Genomic DNA, 14,614 nt, shown 5'->3' with positions numbered 1-14,614 from the left:
AAGTTTTTTATGTTCCAAAACATTCCAAACTGATGACAATGGTATTAAATTAATGAAAGAATCTGAGAGATGAAATGAGAAACTTTTGATGATTTTTGATTGTTAAAATGAGCAAAAAAGGAGGAAGCAGAATAGTAAAAAACATGATTATTACTATAAATACATAAGAATATAATGAAAATTGTTTAAAAATGATTAAATTAAGTTGAATGAAAAATCAGCAGAGGAGACAATAAATTATTTAATACAATTTCACTTAAAATGTGAACAAATTTGTTGAAGTTTTCAACTCGTTTTGCTTACTTCTGTTCTTATTTTCTCTTTTGCAGCTTACATTTCATTCCAGAGAACGTGCAACGACTAAGATAATGGCTTTTGTTGTCAACTTTCTTCCATTCCATTCAAATATTGCTTACTTCTGTTGCTGCTCATTTCGATTGTTTCGCAAATGAATTGAAAACTTTTTCCACTTTTCAGTTCCTTATGAAAATTGAGTATTTTTGAGTTTAAGCAACATCTGCGATTATTTCAATTTATTGTTCATTGATGTCAAACAAAAGTAGCTCATTCAAGCACAACAACAGCTTGTTGCCAATTATTCTGAACTCAATTTGAATTTAATTGCGACTTAAAAATTCTTAATCGAATTATTTGCCGGAGGCAAAAAGGCACTGAATAATTTTTACAAATCCAGCATTATCCATTAATTTGTTCTTGTTATGGATTAATAGAAATATAAAGAAAAATCACAAGAGAATTCCATCAGAAGTGGTGTGCCTTAAGGGGCCAATCATATTGAATTGTTATGAAACAAATGAGCTACTAAATATTTGGGAGTGGAGTGATTTGCTGTCCTGATTAAGGACGTGATTTTTTGCTATTTTCAGAATCAAGCTTTCAACTTGATTTGATTCCATTGTGTGGTGTCTTCCTTAATCTAATTTATGATTTTTTGCCTCGTCTCTTTCAATACCAAACTTTTGTCACCTTCACATGATGCTTTCATGTCTATCGACACTTACATCCAATCCCAATTCATTCGAATGTGAATCAACTAATTTCATTTATTGATGACAAAAAATCACGCAAGAATCAGAAATGTTTTCGGGGAAATTCAATTTGTGTCTATTATCATCAGCAGTTCCATAAATTGACATCAATTTAAGATCCATTGGATGTAAAAGTGAACTTATTTTAATGTCAGTTTCCCTTTCAATGTTCAGTTCCAGAGATTCTTTTGCAAACTTTCTCGTGTCACTTTGTGCATAATCAAGCTTTCCACGTTGACACCAAAAAGTGATCGCTGAAAATTTTTATTGAATTTTTTTCTCATCACATTCTCACAAGTCCACACACAAGTATGCAGTATGTAAAGTTATTTAATCCAATTTGATAAGGGGATGTTCACTTGATATGTTCGCTTTTTAGGTTGCCCGTCACTGATCAGTAAAAGAGTTTGTGGACCACCATAGAACTCTTGGAAGGAAGTTGGTCACACTTGGCAAGTACCACCGATAGAACCAGCTTCAGACGACATCCATGGAGGTCGTGGATCACAATTGTTCTGTAAGACCAGCGAAGTGAGGAGGGATATGGGATCTAAAAATTTGTTTTTTCCGTAACGGAACAAGTGAACAATCCCAAAACGTTCAGAAAAGGAATGTTTCCATTTTCATAAGGAACGACGCTTGCTGGAATTTTTCATCACAAAATAATTTAAATTTTTTATTGAATGAGTCCGAATTAAATTATAAAGGATTTTGGGAAGTAGAATTTGTTATTGAAAAATAAAAAAGTTTAGTAACAAAAGTTGTATTCCTTGCCTCATCTTGCTTATGGCCATTGTATGGAACAAACAAAATCAATTAATGCCATAAAACTCTATAAAAACTTTTCCAATTTTTCTCTTCATTTAATCAAAAGCATTGCTCTTTCGTCTCTATTGCATAAACTGGCTGGAATAATAACAGAAGTTATTAAATTTTATCAAGCTCATATTTTCCCTAATTGGATTCAGCATCTGCTCTATGGACATGTGAGAGAGAGGGTCCTCTCCCAATCTTTTTCGTATATTCAACAACGACAACATCAGCAGCAGCAGCATCAGAGGGAATGAAACTGACCATAAAATGTGAAACGTATGTCATTGACTATTATTTGCAGAATACAAGTTTTATGTGGTTTTTATGCTTCTCATGTTACGTTTTGGCATTTCCTATTTCCTGAATGAATGTACTGTACAATACATTACGTAACTGAATGCAAGTTCTTTTTTTTTTATTGTGAATTTCTGTTGCTATTTTTACACATCACTTGACTCGGTACACAATTTAGAGGATACTTGGTCCATTTTAGTTTCAAACTTAATTGTAACTTTGTTAAGTGTGTCATTGGGGAATTTTTTTATTGTTCTGTGTGCTATTATAGAGTAATAGGAAAATAGTTATAGACTTTAATTAACATTTACTTACTTTGCTGGTTATATAGATCAATTGTGATGCATGACCTTCCTTAAATGACACGTGATACTGACTACCGATTGCCAACTGCAATGCTGTCTTTATCAACAGCTTATTTAATTCAATTTTACAGATTTCTAAATGATTTAAGGATGTTGGTTTAATTGAAACTTAATAGGAAGTGTGGCTTGCAGTTGAGTGTCTGTGTGAAGGAATCGGTAATTTGTGAAAAATGCTGTTCGATGTATCATGTTTCTCGGATCTAATCAGATCCATGCCGACACTTTGGTCAAAACAAAGTACAAGTTTACTAAGCATAACCTAAATTGCAGAATCAATGAATCATTTAGAAACAAAGTTTCAGCAGACATTTCCAGCGGAATATTGAATTAAGTGCTTAATACCCAAAAAAAGAAGCATTTATATCCTTTTTGTATCCTTATATTTCATTTAAATGCTCCATTTGATTTTAAAATTCAAAATATCCAACATTTCATGTGTATGTGACGTAGATTCCGAAAAAAGAGAGCAGATATAAAAAAGAATCAGACATAATAAAAATTGATTAGGATTATGTTATTCATCTGCATAAACATGCACACATCATTCCACATTCAAATCCAATTTGAATAAATTTGTGAATTTTGGAATCGAAATAAAGGTTCAATTTTTTTTATATATAGCGATTAAGTGAATTTGGAATTTCTATTGAAACTTAGATTTTATATTCATCATGTAGATACGTGATGCTTCAAATTAATTTGTGTATGCAAAATTTAAATGTATTGATTCACAATTTTTGGAATCTTTGAAATCATTGATAGCGTGATTATCTTATGATCTTTGTATTTGAGGGACTTCCTTACTGGAACACTTGGAGTCTAGGTTGCTCCAAGAGGCCTTCCAACTGACTGGCTGGCCGAATCACAAAGCTTATACAAATTCTTAGTTTTGAGATCTAACTGACATTCCAGAAGTACCGTCCTATGTCATGTTGCTCTTGGAGCTCTTCTTTTAACTTGTGGATTCCAGTGGAGGACGATATAGCAAGCTTGTGTCTCTCCATCAGCTACAACACGTGACCTTATCCAGCCATATTTACATATTAATACTACTCGATTGATGTCTTCCTGACCAGCTCTTCTGAACAAAAATTTGAATCGATTGCCATTCCGCTGGATCCCCAGTCCATCAGATTTTGACAATGAATACGATCCTAACCTATTCTACATCAACAATCTACACAGAAATTCGGTTTGCTTTTCTTTCCATCTAATTAAATCTTTATTAATGCTTCCAATCAGACAATTTTACAGACAAGAGAGAAGTTATCATAAAAGGTTTAAAATACCATATAGAGTAATTTATTAAAATTATAATCATAGTCAATATATAAAATAAGAAGATGTCTTGCCTAAATAATAAACTCATTAAATAATATATTTAAGGAAAATGAAGTTTTTAGTCATCATCGTCTTCAGACTCATCGGAATTAATATACTTTTTAGCATTTTTCCGGCGTCTTGCTGGTGTCTTCTTTGATGACGATGAGGAACCTTCTTTTGATGATGAAGCCTTACTTAAGTGTTTCAATTTCATCTTCATACTTTCGGAATCAGAAGAACTAGAATCTTCATTGTCTGTGGATTATAAAAAGTATTGAAGGAACTGATTGATAATTTATCTAAAAATACTAACCATCCTTCTCTTCCTCCTCAGACTCATCACATTCAGCAACCTTTTGTTTAGCTTGCGAGAATATTTTCTGCAGTACAATACTATCTTCGTATATCAAAGATGCTTCCTCATTGTAGATTTGCGCATTCTGGCATAGCTGGAAAAAGTCTTTCTCTAAGTCAGCAAAGTCAACATATTTTGCTTCATCAATTCGTGTCAGAATCTTCTTTATGTCCAATGGCTTCTTGATCACTTCATAGTAATCTGGCAATTCACGACGTGATGGTAACTTCATGAAGGGTTCACTGAGTATCCTTCCTTCAATTTCATATTTCATTACAATACTCATGATCTTCTTCATCTGCTTCTTAATTTTTGGATCTGTTGTTCCTTTTTTACGTTTTGCGATGGTTGATGTGACACTTTCATCATCGGAATCCTTCCTGCGTTTCTTTGTTTTCCTCTTACGTTCTCGTTCCTCATTTTCTAATTCTTCGTCAAAATCAATATCATCACCATCAATGGCCTTAAGCCATTCCTTCTCAGTTAGACTATCTGTATAATCGACTTCTTTACGTTGACGTGAACCACGTCCCAAGATTGTTGAATCATCTTCATCATCGACCCAGCGATCATCATCATCATTATTTGTAAGCCAATCAGGCAATTCAGACTCTTCTACAAGACGCTTCTTAGTTTCATTCTTCTTTCTATCAATATCCATTTGTTTAAATAGCTCAAGTTCCTCATCACTACGAGCAATCATAAAGTTAATGGTTTCGTCATCAGGAACTTCATTCTCTTCTTCATCATCTCCTTCATCTTGTTGCAAAATACTTTGCAAGAACTGTTGACGTTCACTACCTGTTGATTTCTGATCGAACATACCAGCTTGAATGACTTTCTCGTCCATGTTCAATTTGTAACGAGCAGCAGCTAAGATACGTTCCTCAACGGAATTGACAGTCATCAAACGCAATACACGAACTTCATTACGTTGACCGATACGATGAGCACGATCTTGTGCTTGTAAATCTTGATGAGGATTCCAATCAGAATCGAAAATTACAACAGTATCAGCTGTTTGTAGATTCAAACCTAAACCTCCAGCACGAGTGGAGAGCAAGAAGATGAAAATATCTGATCCTTTGCTGTTGAACTTCTTCAATAAATCTCCACGTTCTTCAGACTTTGTTGTACCATCTAAACGTAGGTAGCCATACTTTCTCCAACTCAAATAGTCTTCAATAATTGTCATGCACTGTGTCATTTGACAGAAAAGCAATACACGATGTCCTGATGCCTTCATTTTTGGCAATATACGATCAAGTAATTCAAATTTGCCAGACACACGATACAAATCAGGACCATTGGAAATATTGGACAGACCAATGTGCTCGCAATATTTCTCTTCAATATGTTGGAACATGAATGGATGGTTACAAAGCTTACGCAACTGAACGATTGTGTTCATCAATGCCTTTGAACCTCCTTTTCCTTTGTTACCGCGTTCAGATCCATCAGTAAGCAAAACACCCTTACTCTGCATGTGTTTATAAAGTACGCGTTGCAATCCAGACATTTCACATTTAATGATGTATTCAATCTTGTCAGGCAATTGAGATTCGACTTCTTTCTTTAGACGACGCAGCAAGAATGGACGCATAACTTTGTGTAAACGACGAATAATAAGCATCTGTTCTTCTGGATTCAATTCGACTTTTTCACCAGTTGTTGCAAATGGAGCATTAAACCATTGCTCGAATGTGACACATGATTTGAAAATGGATGGGAGCAAGAAATTCAATAAAGCCCATAACTCAGGAAGCTATAATAAAAAAGGAACAATAAGTTATTGGAATTTAAAAGAGAAAATAAATAATATTTACCTTATTTTGCAATGGAGTTCCAGTAAGAAGCAAACGGAACGGTGCATTATAGTGTGTATTTAATACTTGTGTCAATTTGCAGTGATGATTCTTCATACGATGACCTTCATCAATAATCATGTACTTCCATTGGATCTTAGCCAAGACTGATTTATCTTTGATAACATATTCATATGTTGTAAGCAATACATTAAACTTAGTATTTCTCATTTGACTTTGAATAGAACGACGTGCTGCTGGTGAGCCTTTATAAGATACAACACCGACAGATGGTGCCCATTTTTCAAATTCCAATACCCAATTGGATAATGTAGACAATGGGACAATAACCAAGAATGGTCCATTTACTTTCTTAACTTCCATCAAGTATGTGACGAGAGCAATTGTCTGGATTGTTTTACCGAGACCCATTTCGTCAGCCAAAATGCCGTTCAAATTGTTATTGAACAAAGAAACAAGCCATTCCAGACCTTTAATTTGATATTCCTTTAGTTTTCCATTGACCAATATGGATGCCTGTTCAGTGACCTTTTCTCGAATATCGTGAGCAATACTGTAATAGTTCTTCTCTTCCGCTCTATATTCATCATCCTCAACTTTAGCTTTCTTAATCAATTCCTTAGCCTTCTCCTCTTCTGTCTTATCCTGATCATTCGACTTGTTCTTTTGTTTTCCATCATCTTCATCATCTGATCCTTCACTATCAGAAACGACATATTCCCAACCTGGATTCAATTGCAACCATTTATAGAGATGACGCAATGATGGTGCATCGTCACCAGAAATGATTTTGCCTGTAGATGTTTCCTTTACTGTAACTTTACAATCCATAACTTCATTACTTTCATCAAGCATTAAGATTTCTCCTGATTTAAGAATTTCACGTTTCTTCTGCTTCATGCGCTGCTCAACTTCAGCCTTTCTCTTTTGTTGATCAATCTTATGTGCCTTTACCATCTCAGTGACACTAGCAATATATTCATCAGTCTGTGACAACAGTAATGCCAGACGTTTGTCTTTCTTTTGATCAATAAGCTTTCTGTAACCCTCTTCATCCTCAGCAATCAAACGTCTCATACGTTCCTTTTCAATTCTTTCTTGTTCCTTCTTTTGTTCACGTTCAGCATTAGCGTGATAATTAATGATGGCTTTATTGACTCTTCCCAATTTAGCCAAATTGTTGCGGTGATATTCACGGAAGTCTTTACCATGCTGCAATACAAGTGTCAAGAATTCTTGATGCTTCTGTCGTCTCTTTCTTTCTGCTTCCAATTTCTGTTGTTTTTCGAGTTTTTCTGTTGCTCGTGCTTCACGCAAACCTTGACGTTTAGTTCTCTTATATGCTTTAACATTTACGGCTGTTTCTAATGTTGTGTCACGACGAATGCATTGGACTATTTCACTTCTCAGTTGGCGTTGGAAGTTTAAAACACGTAAAGCTCGTAATTCAATTTGAGCTTGTACACGCAAATCTTCGGGCATATTGGTCGGTAGATTCTTCAATTGTTCCATTCTTAATGCAATTCTTGATGCCATACGATTTTCACGTTCATTAAGAATGACAATTGGATCTAAACCAGATGGTTTTGCTAATGCTGTAACTCGATTTTTACCAGACATTTGTTGAGGACCAGCTGGAGCTCCAGCTCGTGGTGACTGTGGTTGAGAATTTGGTCTTGGACCACCTTGAGGTGGCATGTTTGATTGAGATAAAGAGACTGCTTTCATTGAATCACCGCCAGGTTGCATTTGCATCATTTGTGGTGATTGTGATGGTGCAGGACTTTGATTTTGTTGATTAGGTGGTCCATGTTGTGGCATCATCATTGGTTGATTTTGTGACATATGTGGACCATGAGGAGGAGCTGATGATGGTTGATTATTTTGTGATGATGGAGGATGTGGAGGAGGACCTTGCATTCCTTGTTGTGGTTGTCCAGGCATTCCTGATTGAACAGATGTTGGAATTGGGCCATTTTGTTGGCCATCTTCTGGTCTTTGTCCTCTAACGGCAGTTACTAAATTTTTATTTAATGGCAGATTTCGTGCAAGTTGACGATAAGCCATAATCTGACTTCGAAGTTGATCCAATTGAGGTGATGATAAACATGTGGATTTTGAATTTGCACGAATCGCTAGCAATTGTGAATATCTTGGATCTTCTACTAAACCTTTTTCTTCCATAGAGTCAATAGCTTTCTGTAGTGCACTCAAATTTTCTTGTCCAGGTGGAGGTGCTTGACCCATGGGTGGCATATTTGGTCCATTTTGAGGCTGCATCATTCCCGGACCCATTCCAGGTGGTCCCTGCATCATTGGAGGGCCTTGTTGCATTCCAGGTGGACCTTGTTGCATACCTGGTGGACCTTGCTGCATTCCAGGTGGGCCTTGTTGCATTCCTGGTGGACCTTGTTGCATTCCAGGAGGTCCTTGTTGCATTCCTGGTGGACCTTGCTGCATTGGAGGTCCTTGTTGCATACCAGGTGGACCTTGTTGCATTCCAGGAGGTCCTTGTTGCATTCCAGGTGGTCCTTGTTGCATTCCTGGTGGACCTTGATTCATTCCTTGTGGTCCTTGTTGCATTGGAGGTCCTTGCTGCATACCAGGTGGACCTTGTTGCATTCCTGGTGGACCTCCTTGATTCATTGGTGGCCCTTGTTGCATCATTGGATTCATTTGTGGGCCTGAATTCTGTGGTGGCTGTTGAGATTGTTGAGGAGGACCTTGTTGTGGTGGAATCTAAAATATAATTAATAGTTTATTAATTTTACAGCTCAAATTGTTTGCAGTAAGTATGAAGTGAGAAAATTTCTAGATATTTAGGGTAGCAGATGTGTTTTAAGCAGCACTAATGTCAAATGAATAGAGAAATTTACTCAAAAAGTATACAATTTGTGTCATCAGAAATAGAATTGATACCCTTAAAGATTAGATACTCATTATCAATCATACAGGCAGTAAATTCTCTCATTGTTGAAAAAAAACTTATTAGTAGCTTATATGTTGTCAAATTGACAAGACGTATAATGAACAAGAAATACTGTATCGGAATAATTGTTGTGATTGTAATCGCAGCAATTGTAGGAACTGGTAATAAAAACAATTTTGTGTTATCTTCAAGATTTATGAACAAAACATTAAAACATTTCTAGTGCTTGGAATTCTTCTCACGCGATCATCAGATGATGTAAATGAAGTCGGACCTAGAGCTTTTACGATAAATCATGAAACAGACACATTTGAAATGGATGGAAAGCCTTTCCGTTATGTAGCTGGTTCCTTCCATTATTTCAGAGCTTTACCACAGACTTGGCGACAAAAATTGAAAACACTTAAAGCTGGTGGACTTAATGCTGTTGATATCTATATCCAATGGTCACTTCATAATCCAGAAGATGGAGTTTATCATTGGGATGGAATTGCCAATATCGAACAATTTGTACAAATTGCTGAAGAGGAGGGACTCTATATAATTCTAAGACCTGGACCATACATCTGTGCCGAAATCGATAATGGTGGATTGCCATACTGGCTTGCTAGAAAATATCCAGATATCAAAGTACGAACAAAGGATGAAAACTATCTATTTGAAGTTGAAAAATGGTACTCAATTTTGATGCCAAAATTCGAGAAGCATTTATATGGCAATGGAGGTAACATCATCATGGTACAGATTGAAAATGAATATGGAGCATTTAAAGCATGCGATGTAGTCTACAAAGAATTCTTACGTGATGAGACATTAAGGTATACAAAAGATAAAGCAATCTTGTTTACAACAGATCGTCCTGATGACTTTGAATTGAAATGTGGTCAAGTTGAGGATGTCTTTGTCACAACTGACTTTGGACTTAGTAATTTCACTACAGTTCTAAGTAATTTTGATAAACTTCGTAAAGTCCAGCCTACTGGACCACTTGTAAATACAGAATTTTACACTGGCTGGTTAACACATTGGCAAGAACCAAATGCAAGACGAGGAGCTGATGATCTTGCTAAGACTCTTGACTATATGCTTTTGATAGGTGCTAATGTCGATTTTTACATGTATTTTGGAGGAACTAATTTTGGATTTTGGGCAGGTTAGAATATTGATATTTTAGTTTTACGGATATTTCATTGATATAGATTGTTATAGGCGCAAACGATTGGGGTATTGGGAAATATACAGCTGATATTACAAGCTATGATTATGATGCACCTATGGACGAAGCTGGAAATCCCACATATAAATATAGAACTTTCCGTGCTATAATTGAAAAAGTAAGTTACAGTAATTTCTAGCAGTGACTTTAGATTAATTTTCTCATTACAGTACATAAAAGTGGTGGATGAATCTGAGATACCTGATAAGCAGAAAACAATGATGCTTAGAGCTTTGACATTACAGCCTATCAACTCAATTCTATCAAGTGAAGGTCGTAGCACATTGGGAAGTAGACAAACAACATCAAGTACGCTCTTGACTTTTGAACAGATGAGACAATTCTCAGGATTTATACTTTATGAGACGGATCTGCCTAAATTTACAAGAGATCCATCAAACTTAGTCATTAATGATTTGAGAGATCGTGCCTTAATTTATGTTGATGGAGAATTTATTGGTGCTATGTCACGTGAAAATCATATAACTTCAATTCCGATTAGTGCTAACTATGGCTCGAGATTATCAATTTTAGTCGAAAATCAAGGTCGAATTAATTTCCAAATAGCTGATGACTATAAAGGCATTCGTGAAAATGTCACAATTCAAAGCTTTAGCGATTCACCACTAGATATCGAGTTAAGTGACTGGACAATCACAGGATATCCATTCGATAATTATGCTGATTTAGAAGCATTATTAAGAAGTTCTAAGGAAGACTATAGAATTGATTCAAGTGGAATTGCACTTGATGGTCCAATCGTATTCCATACAGAATTTACTATTGATGACAATGAGGAAATAGCAGACACTTATTGGGACACAACTGATTGGGATAAAGGATTTATTTTTGTGAATGGCTTCAATTTAGGACGTTATTGGTCAGTTGGTCCTCAAATCACCATGTACATTCCAAAAGACATTCTCAAGTATGGCAAAAATGAAATTTATGTAGTCGAACTTCAGAAGGCACCTTTAAATTTCAAAATGAATTTCGTTAATGGACCGATTTTCATTAACGACGAGGCAGTGTAAAGTGGTTATGTAATTGGTGCAGGAGCTTGTCAATTGACAAATGATAAGATAATAAAGCTTGTTAATACAAAAATAAGTGCTATCAAGTATTAGTTTATTAATTAATCAGCAAATGCTTAGCAATTCCGATTAAGCAATCCAGGCTCGAATTTTCGTGTTTCTCATAATAATCTCAAGTATATGCTTTAAAATTCATCCATTTAATGCAGTGTTGTCCAACCTTTTTTGTGTCATGGCACACCTTGATGGTTAGCCACGATTGAAATCGCATACGACATGAGATTCATGACATTTCCAAAAAAATTGATGGCACACTATAGTGCCACGGAACACAGTTTAAACAACACTGGTCTGATGTAAACTCCAATAAAAAAAATTGATACGAGGCTAGCAACTCCGCCAATGCGATCCTGCTTTTTTTCTCTAGCCACTTAATGATCATCATTATCAACACTTTTTTTTTAATTGTTCAATTGACATTTTTCATTCGTGTTCAAGCAGTCAGTCCGTGAAGTTGTACAAAAGAAATGTTCAGGTCGTTTTTGTTTTTATTTATCTACTTTGTCACATGTCACGCTCAAGTAAGTTATTCTCTCATTTTTTAAGCTCTTTTCTCTCTCATTTGTCTCATTGACGCTCCACGCAAACATTTTTGAATTTGCTCTAAATATCATCAAATCATTACAAATTGATAACTTTATCGTATTTTAAGATGGTAAAAGTTCATTAAAATTGATCATAAAGCCTTAGTAATGTTTATTTTGTTTGAAAATTTAGAGAACATTCGAAGTTGATCATGTTAACAATGTCTTTTTGAAAGATGGACAACCATTTCAATATGTCGCTGGATCTTTTCACTATTTTCGTGCTCATCCAGATACTTGGCAAGATAAGTTGAGCAAAATGAGGGCAGGTGGATTGAATGCTGTTGATATGTAAGTTATGAGCAAATTTATGTAAAAAATATGCTTAATTAAAGACTAAATCTCATATAGTTATGTCCAATGGTCACTACATAATCCAAAAGATGGTCAATACAACTTTACAGGAATTGCGGATGTTGAAAGGTTTATTCAATTGGCAACTCAAGAAGATCTTTACATCATTCTTCGTCCGGGACCTTATGTAAGTTACTTTTAATTCCAAAATATGCTTAAAATTCAAATTCAAATTCAATAGATTTGCGCAGAAATCGATAATGGAGGACTTCCATATTGGCTAGCTACAAAATATCCAAACATTCGAGTTCGAACAAATGATCCAGATTATCTTAGGGAAGTAAGCATTTGGTACAATGAATTAATGCCAAGGTTTACAAAGTATTTGTATGGAAATGGAGGCAATATCATTATGGTACAGGTTGAAAATGAATATGGAGCATATAAATATTGTGATGAAGAGTATAAAAACTTCTTACGAGACCTTACTTTGAATTTTACATCGGACAAGGCACTTTTATTCACAACAGATCGACCCATCGATAATGAACTTCGTTGTGGATATACAAAGGATGTTTTTGCAACTGTAGATTTTGGAATAGCTAATGAAAAGGAAGTTGAATATAACTTCCAAAGACTAAGAGAAGTACAACCAACAGGACCATTAGTGAATTCAGAATTTTATACAGGATGGTTGACACATTGGCAAGAACCAAATGCAAGACGAGGAGCTGCTGAACTAGCAGCAACATTGAGAATTATGTTAAGTGAACCATACAAAGCTAATGTCAACTTTTACATGTTTTTCGGTGGAACTAACTATGGATTTTGGGCTGGTAAGTTTAATTAGGTAATTGTGTTAGTTTTGTGCTTATTGAAAACTTTTCTAAATAGGTGCAAATGACTGGGGAATTGGAAAGTATATGGCAGATATTACAAGTTATGACTATGATGCACCATTAAGTGAACCAGGTGATTTGACGCCTAAATTCTATATTCTTAGATCAGTGATTGGAGATGTAAGTTAGCATTTTTTTTTCTCCATTAAATGCTCCCAATGTGAATTTATTTTACAGTACTTACAATTGCCTCCTGTACCTCTATCGGATCCATCTAAAAAGAAAAAATACGAATCGATCAATGTAAGTGCAGTAGATAGTTTATTATCGAGCACAGGAAGAGCAAATTTAGGATCAACACCAATAGTGGGAAGTGATAGGCTTTTGACATTTGAGGAGCTTGATCAATTTTCAGGATTCGTGCTATATGAAACAAATTTGCCGAAAGTATTTTCCAGAGATCCAGCTAATTTGATCGTTGAGAAGTTGAGAGATCGAGCATTAGTGTACATTGAAAATCGATTTGTTGGCGCATTGTCCAGAGAAAATGATATCAAGTCTCTTCCAATAAGCAAAGGAAATGCTGGTAAAAAGGTCCAGATTTTGGTAGAAAACCAAGGACGAATTAATTTCCAAGAAAACTTTGATCTAAAAGGAATTCTTGGAAATGTTACAATCCAAACATATTTCGAGCCATATTATGAAGAACTTTCTGATTGGACTATTACCGGCTATCCTTTCGAAGATTATAATCAAATTGAAGCATTGTTAAAATCTGATACCGTTTACGAATTACCCAAATCGAAAAATGGTTTTCTTTACGATGGTCCAGTTATTTTCCAAGGAACACTAAATATTCCAACTAAAGAAGAATTAGCAGATACATGGTGGAATTACAAAAACTGGGGTAAAGGAAGTTTGTTTGTAAATAACATTAACTTAGGCCGATACTGGTCAGTTGGACCTCAAATGACTCTATATATCGCAAAAGAATTCCTTAAAGAAGGTGATAACTCATTCGTTATCCTAGAACTTCAACGAGCACCATCAGACTTGAAAGTTGACTTTTCTAATGAGGCCGATTATAATGAAGATTAATATACTTTATATGCCAAGTCTCCATTTTGATTCATCCAGAGATATTTTATAACAAAAAACTTGAAAAATCCACAAAATAAAGAATTTAAGTAAATTTTGCACTTTTACTACCATACACAATCACTGAATAATCGATTTAAACATTTAATTCCAATATTATATAGACAGTTTATAGGAGAAATTTAATAAAGAAATTTTCTAGAAAATTTTCCCTTACCGAATTTTGAGGAGTAGACATTTCAGTTGTTTTAATCCTTCTATCCCCAATACTCCTACTCTATTTCATTAAAAAATCACTTTTCACTACTATGCACTTATTTTAATGACTTTATATCCCTTAATAACCAGAAAATAATTAATAATCTTTTTTCTCGAATGCTTTGCTTGTGTTGTTGTAGGGAGCGTAGGAAAGTTTTTGACGCCCCTCGATTTGAATTTTTTACAACCGTTAAACTTAGGGTTTAAATCTTCGGATTTATTTTTAATCTCACTGACTGTAAATAAAGTTTTGCAAGATTATATTTAATTTTTATGA

The 14,614-nt window shown here is 35.0% G+C and overlaps 3 protein-coding genes across 4 annotated transcripts; 2 read left to right on the top strand and 1 right to left on the bottom strand.

The window, feature by feature from the left end:
- Window positions 1–3,719: 3,719 nt before the first annotated feature.
- On the bottom strand, window positions 3,720–14,480 carry brm (ATP-dependent helicase brm). Of its 2 annotated transcripts, XM_070639011.1 has the most exons (5): window positions 14,297–14,480; window positions 13,226–13,255; window positions 6,026–8,764; window positions 4,158–5,964; window positions 3,720–4,099 (listed from the first exon to the last, which is right to left on the bottom strand). In XM_070639011.1, the coding sequence occupies exons 1-5, from the start codon at window positions 14,315–14,317 to the stop codon at window positions 3,921–3,923; spliced, it is 4,776 nt and encodes a 1,591-aa protein (XP_070495112.1). In that variant the 5' UTR covers window positions 14,318–14,480; the 3' UTR covers window positions 3,720–3,920. The 2 variants fall into 2 exon arrangements, with proteins under 2 accessions (XP_070495112.1, XP_070495113.1); XM_070639012.1 differs by lacking the exon at window positions 13,226–13,255.
- LOC139089461 (beta-galactosidase-like) lies at window positions 9,031–11,280 on the top strand. The gene is made up of 4 exons (XM_070639013.1): window positions 9,031–9,115; window positions 9,178–10,107; window positions 10,164–10,288; window positions 10,341–11,280. Exons 1-4 carry the CDS (start codon window positions 9,052–9,054, stop codon window positions 11,202–11,204), a joined length of 1,983 nt encoding a protein of 660 aa, XP_070495114.1. The 5' UTR covers window positions 9,031–9,051; the 3' UTR covers window positions 11,205–11,280.
- LOC139089462 (beta-galactosidase-like) lies at window positions 11,696–14,173 on the top strand. The gene is made up of 6 exons (XM_070639015.1): window positions 11,696–11,785; window positions 11,982–12,139; window positions 12,200–12,329; window positions 12,384–12,978; window positions 13,037–13,161; window positions 13,219–14,173. Exons 1-6 carry the CDS (start codon window positions 11,732–11,734, stop codon window positions 14,077–14,079), a joined length of 1,923 nt encoding a protein of 640 aa, XP_070495116.1. The 5' UTR covers window positions 11,696–11,731; the 3' UTR covers window positions 14,080–14,173.
- Window positions 14,481–14,614: the final 134 nt, after the last annotated feature.

The sequence above is a fragment of the Chironomus tepperi genome, unplaced genomic scaffold (genome assembly GCF_022539635.2).
Source record: "Chironomus tepperi strain 1889 unplaced genomic scaffold, CSIRO-AGI_Ctep_v1 contig_177, whole genome shotgun sequence".
Classification (NCBI taxonomy): Eukaryota; Metazoa; Arthropoda; class Insecta; order Diptera; family Chironomidae; genus Chironomus; species Chironomus tepperi.
The sequence above is the reverse complement of the archived record's forward strand: the minus strand, read 5'-3'. Positions and strand labels throughout refer to the sequence as shown.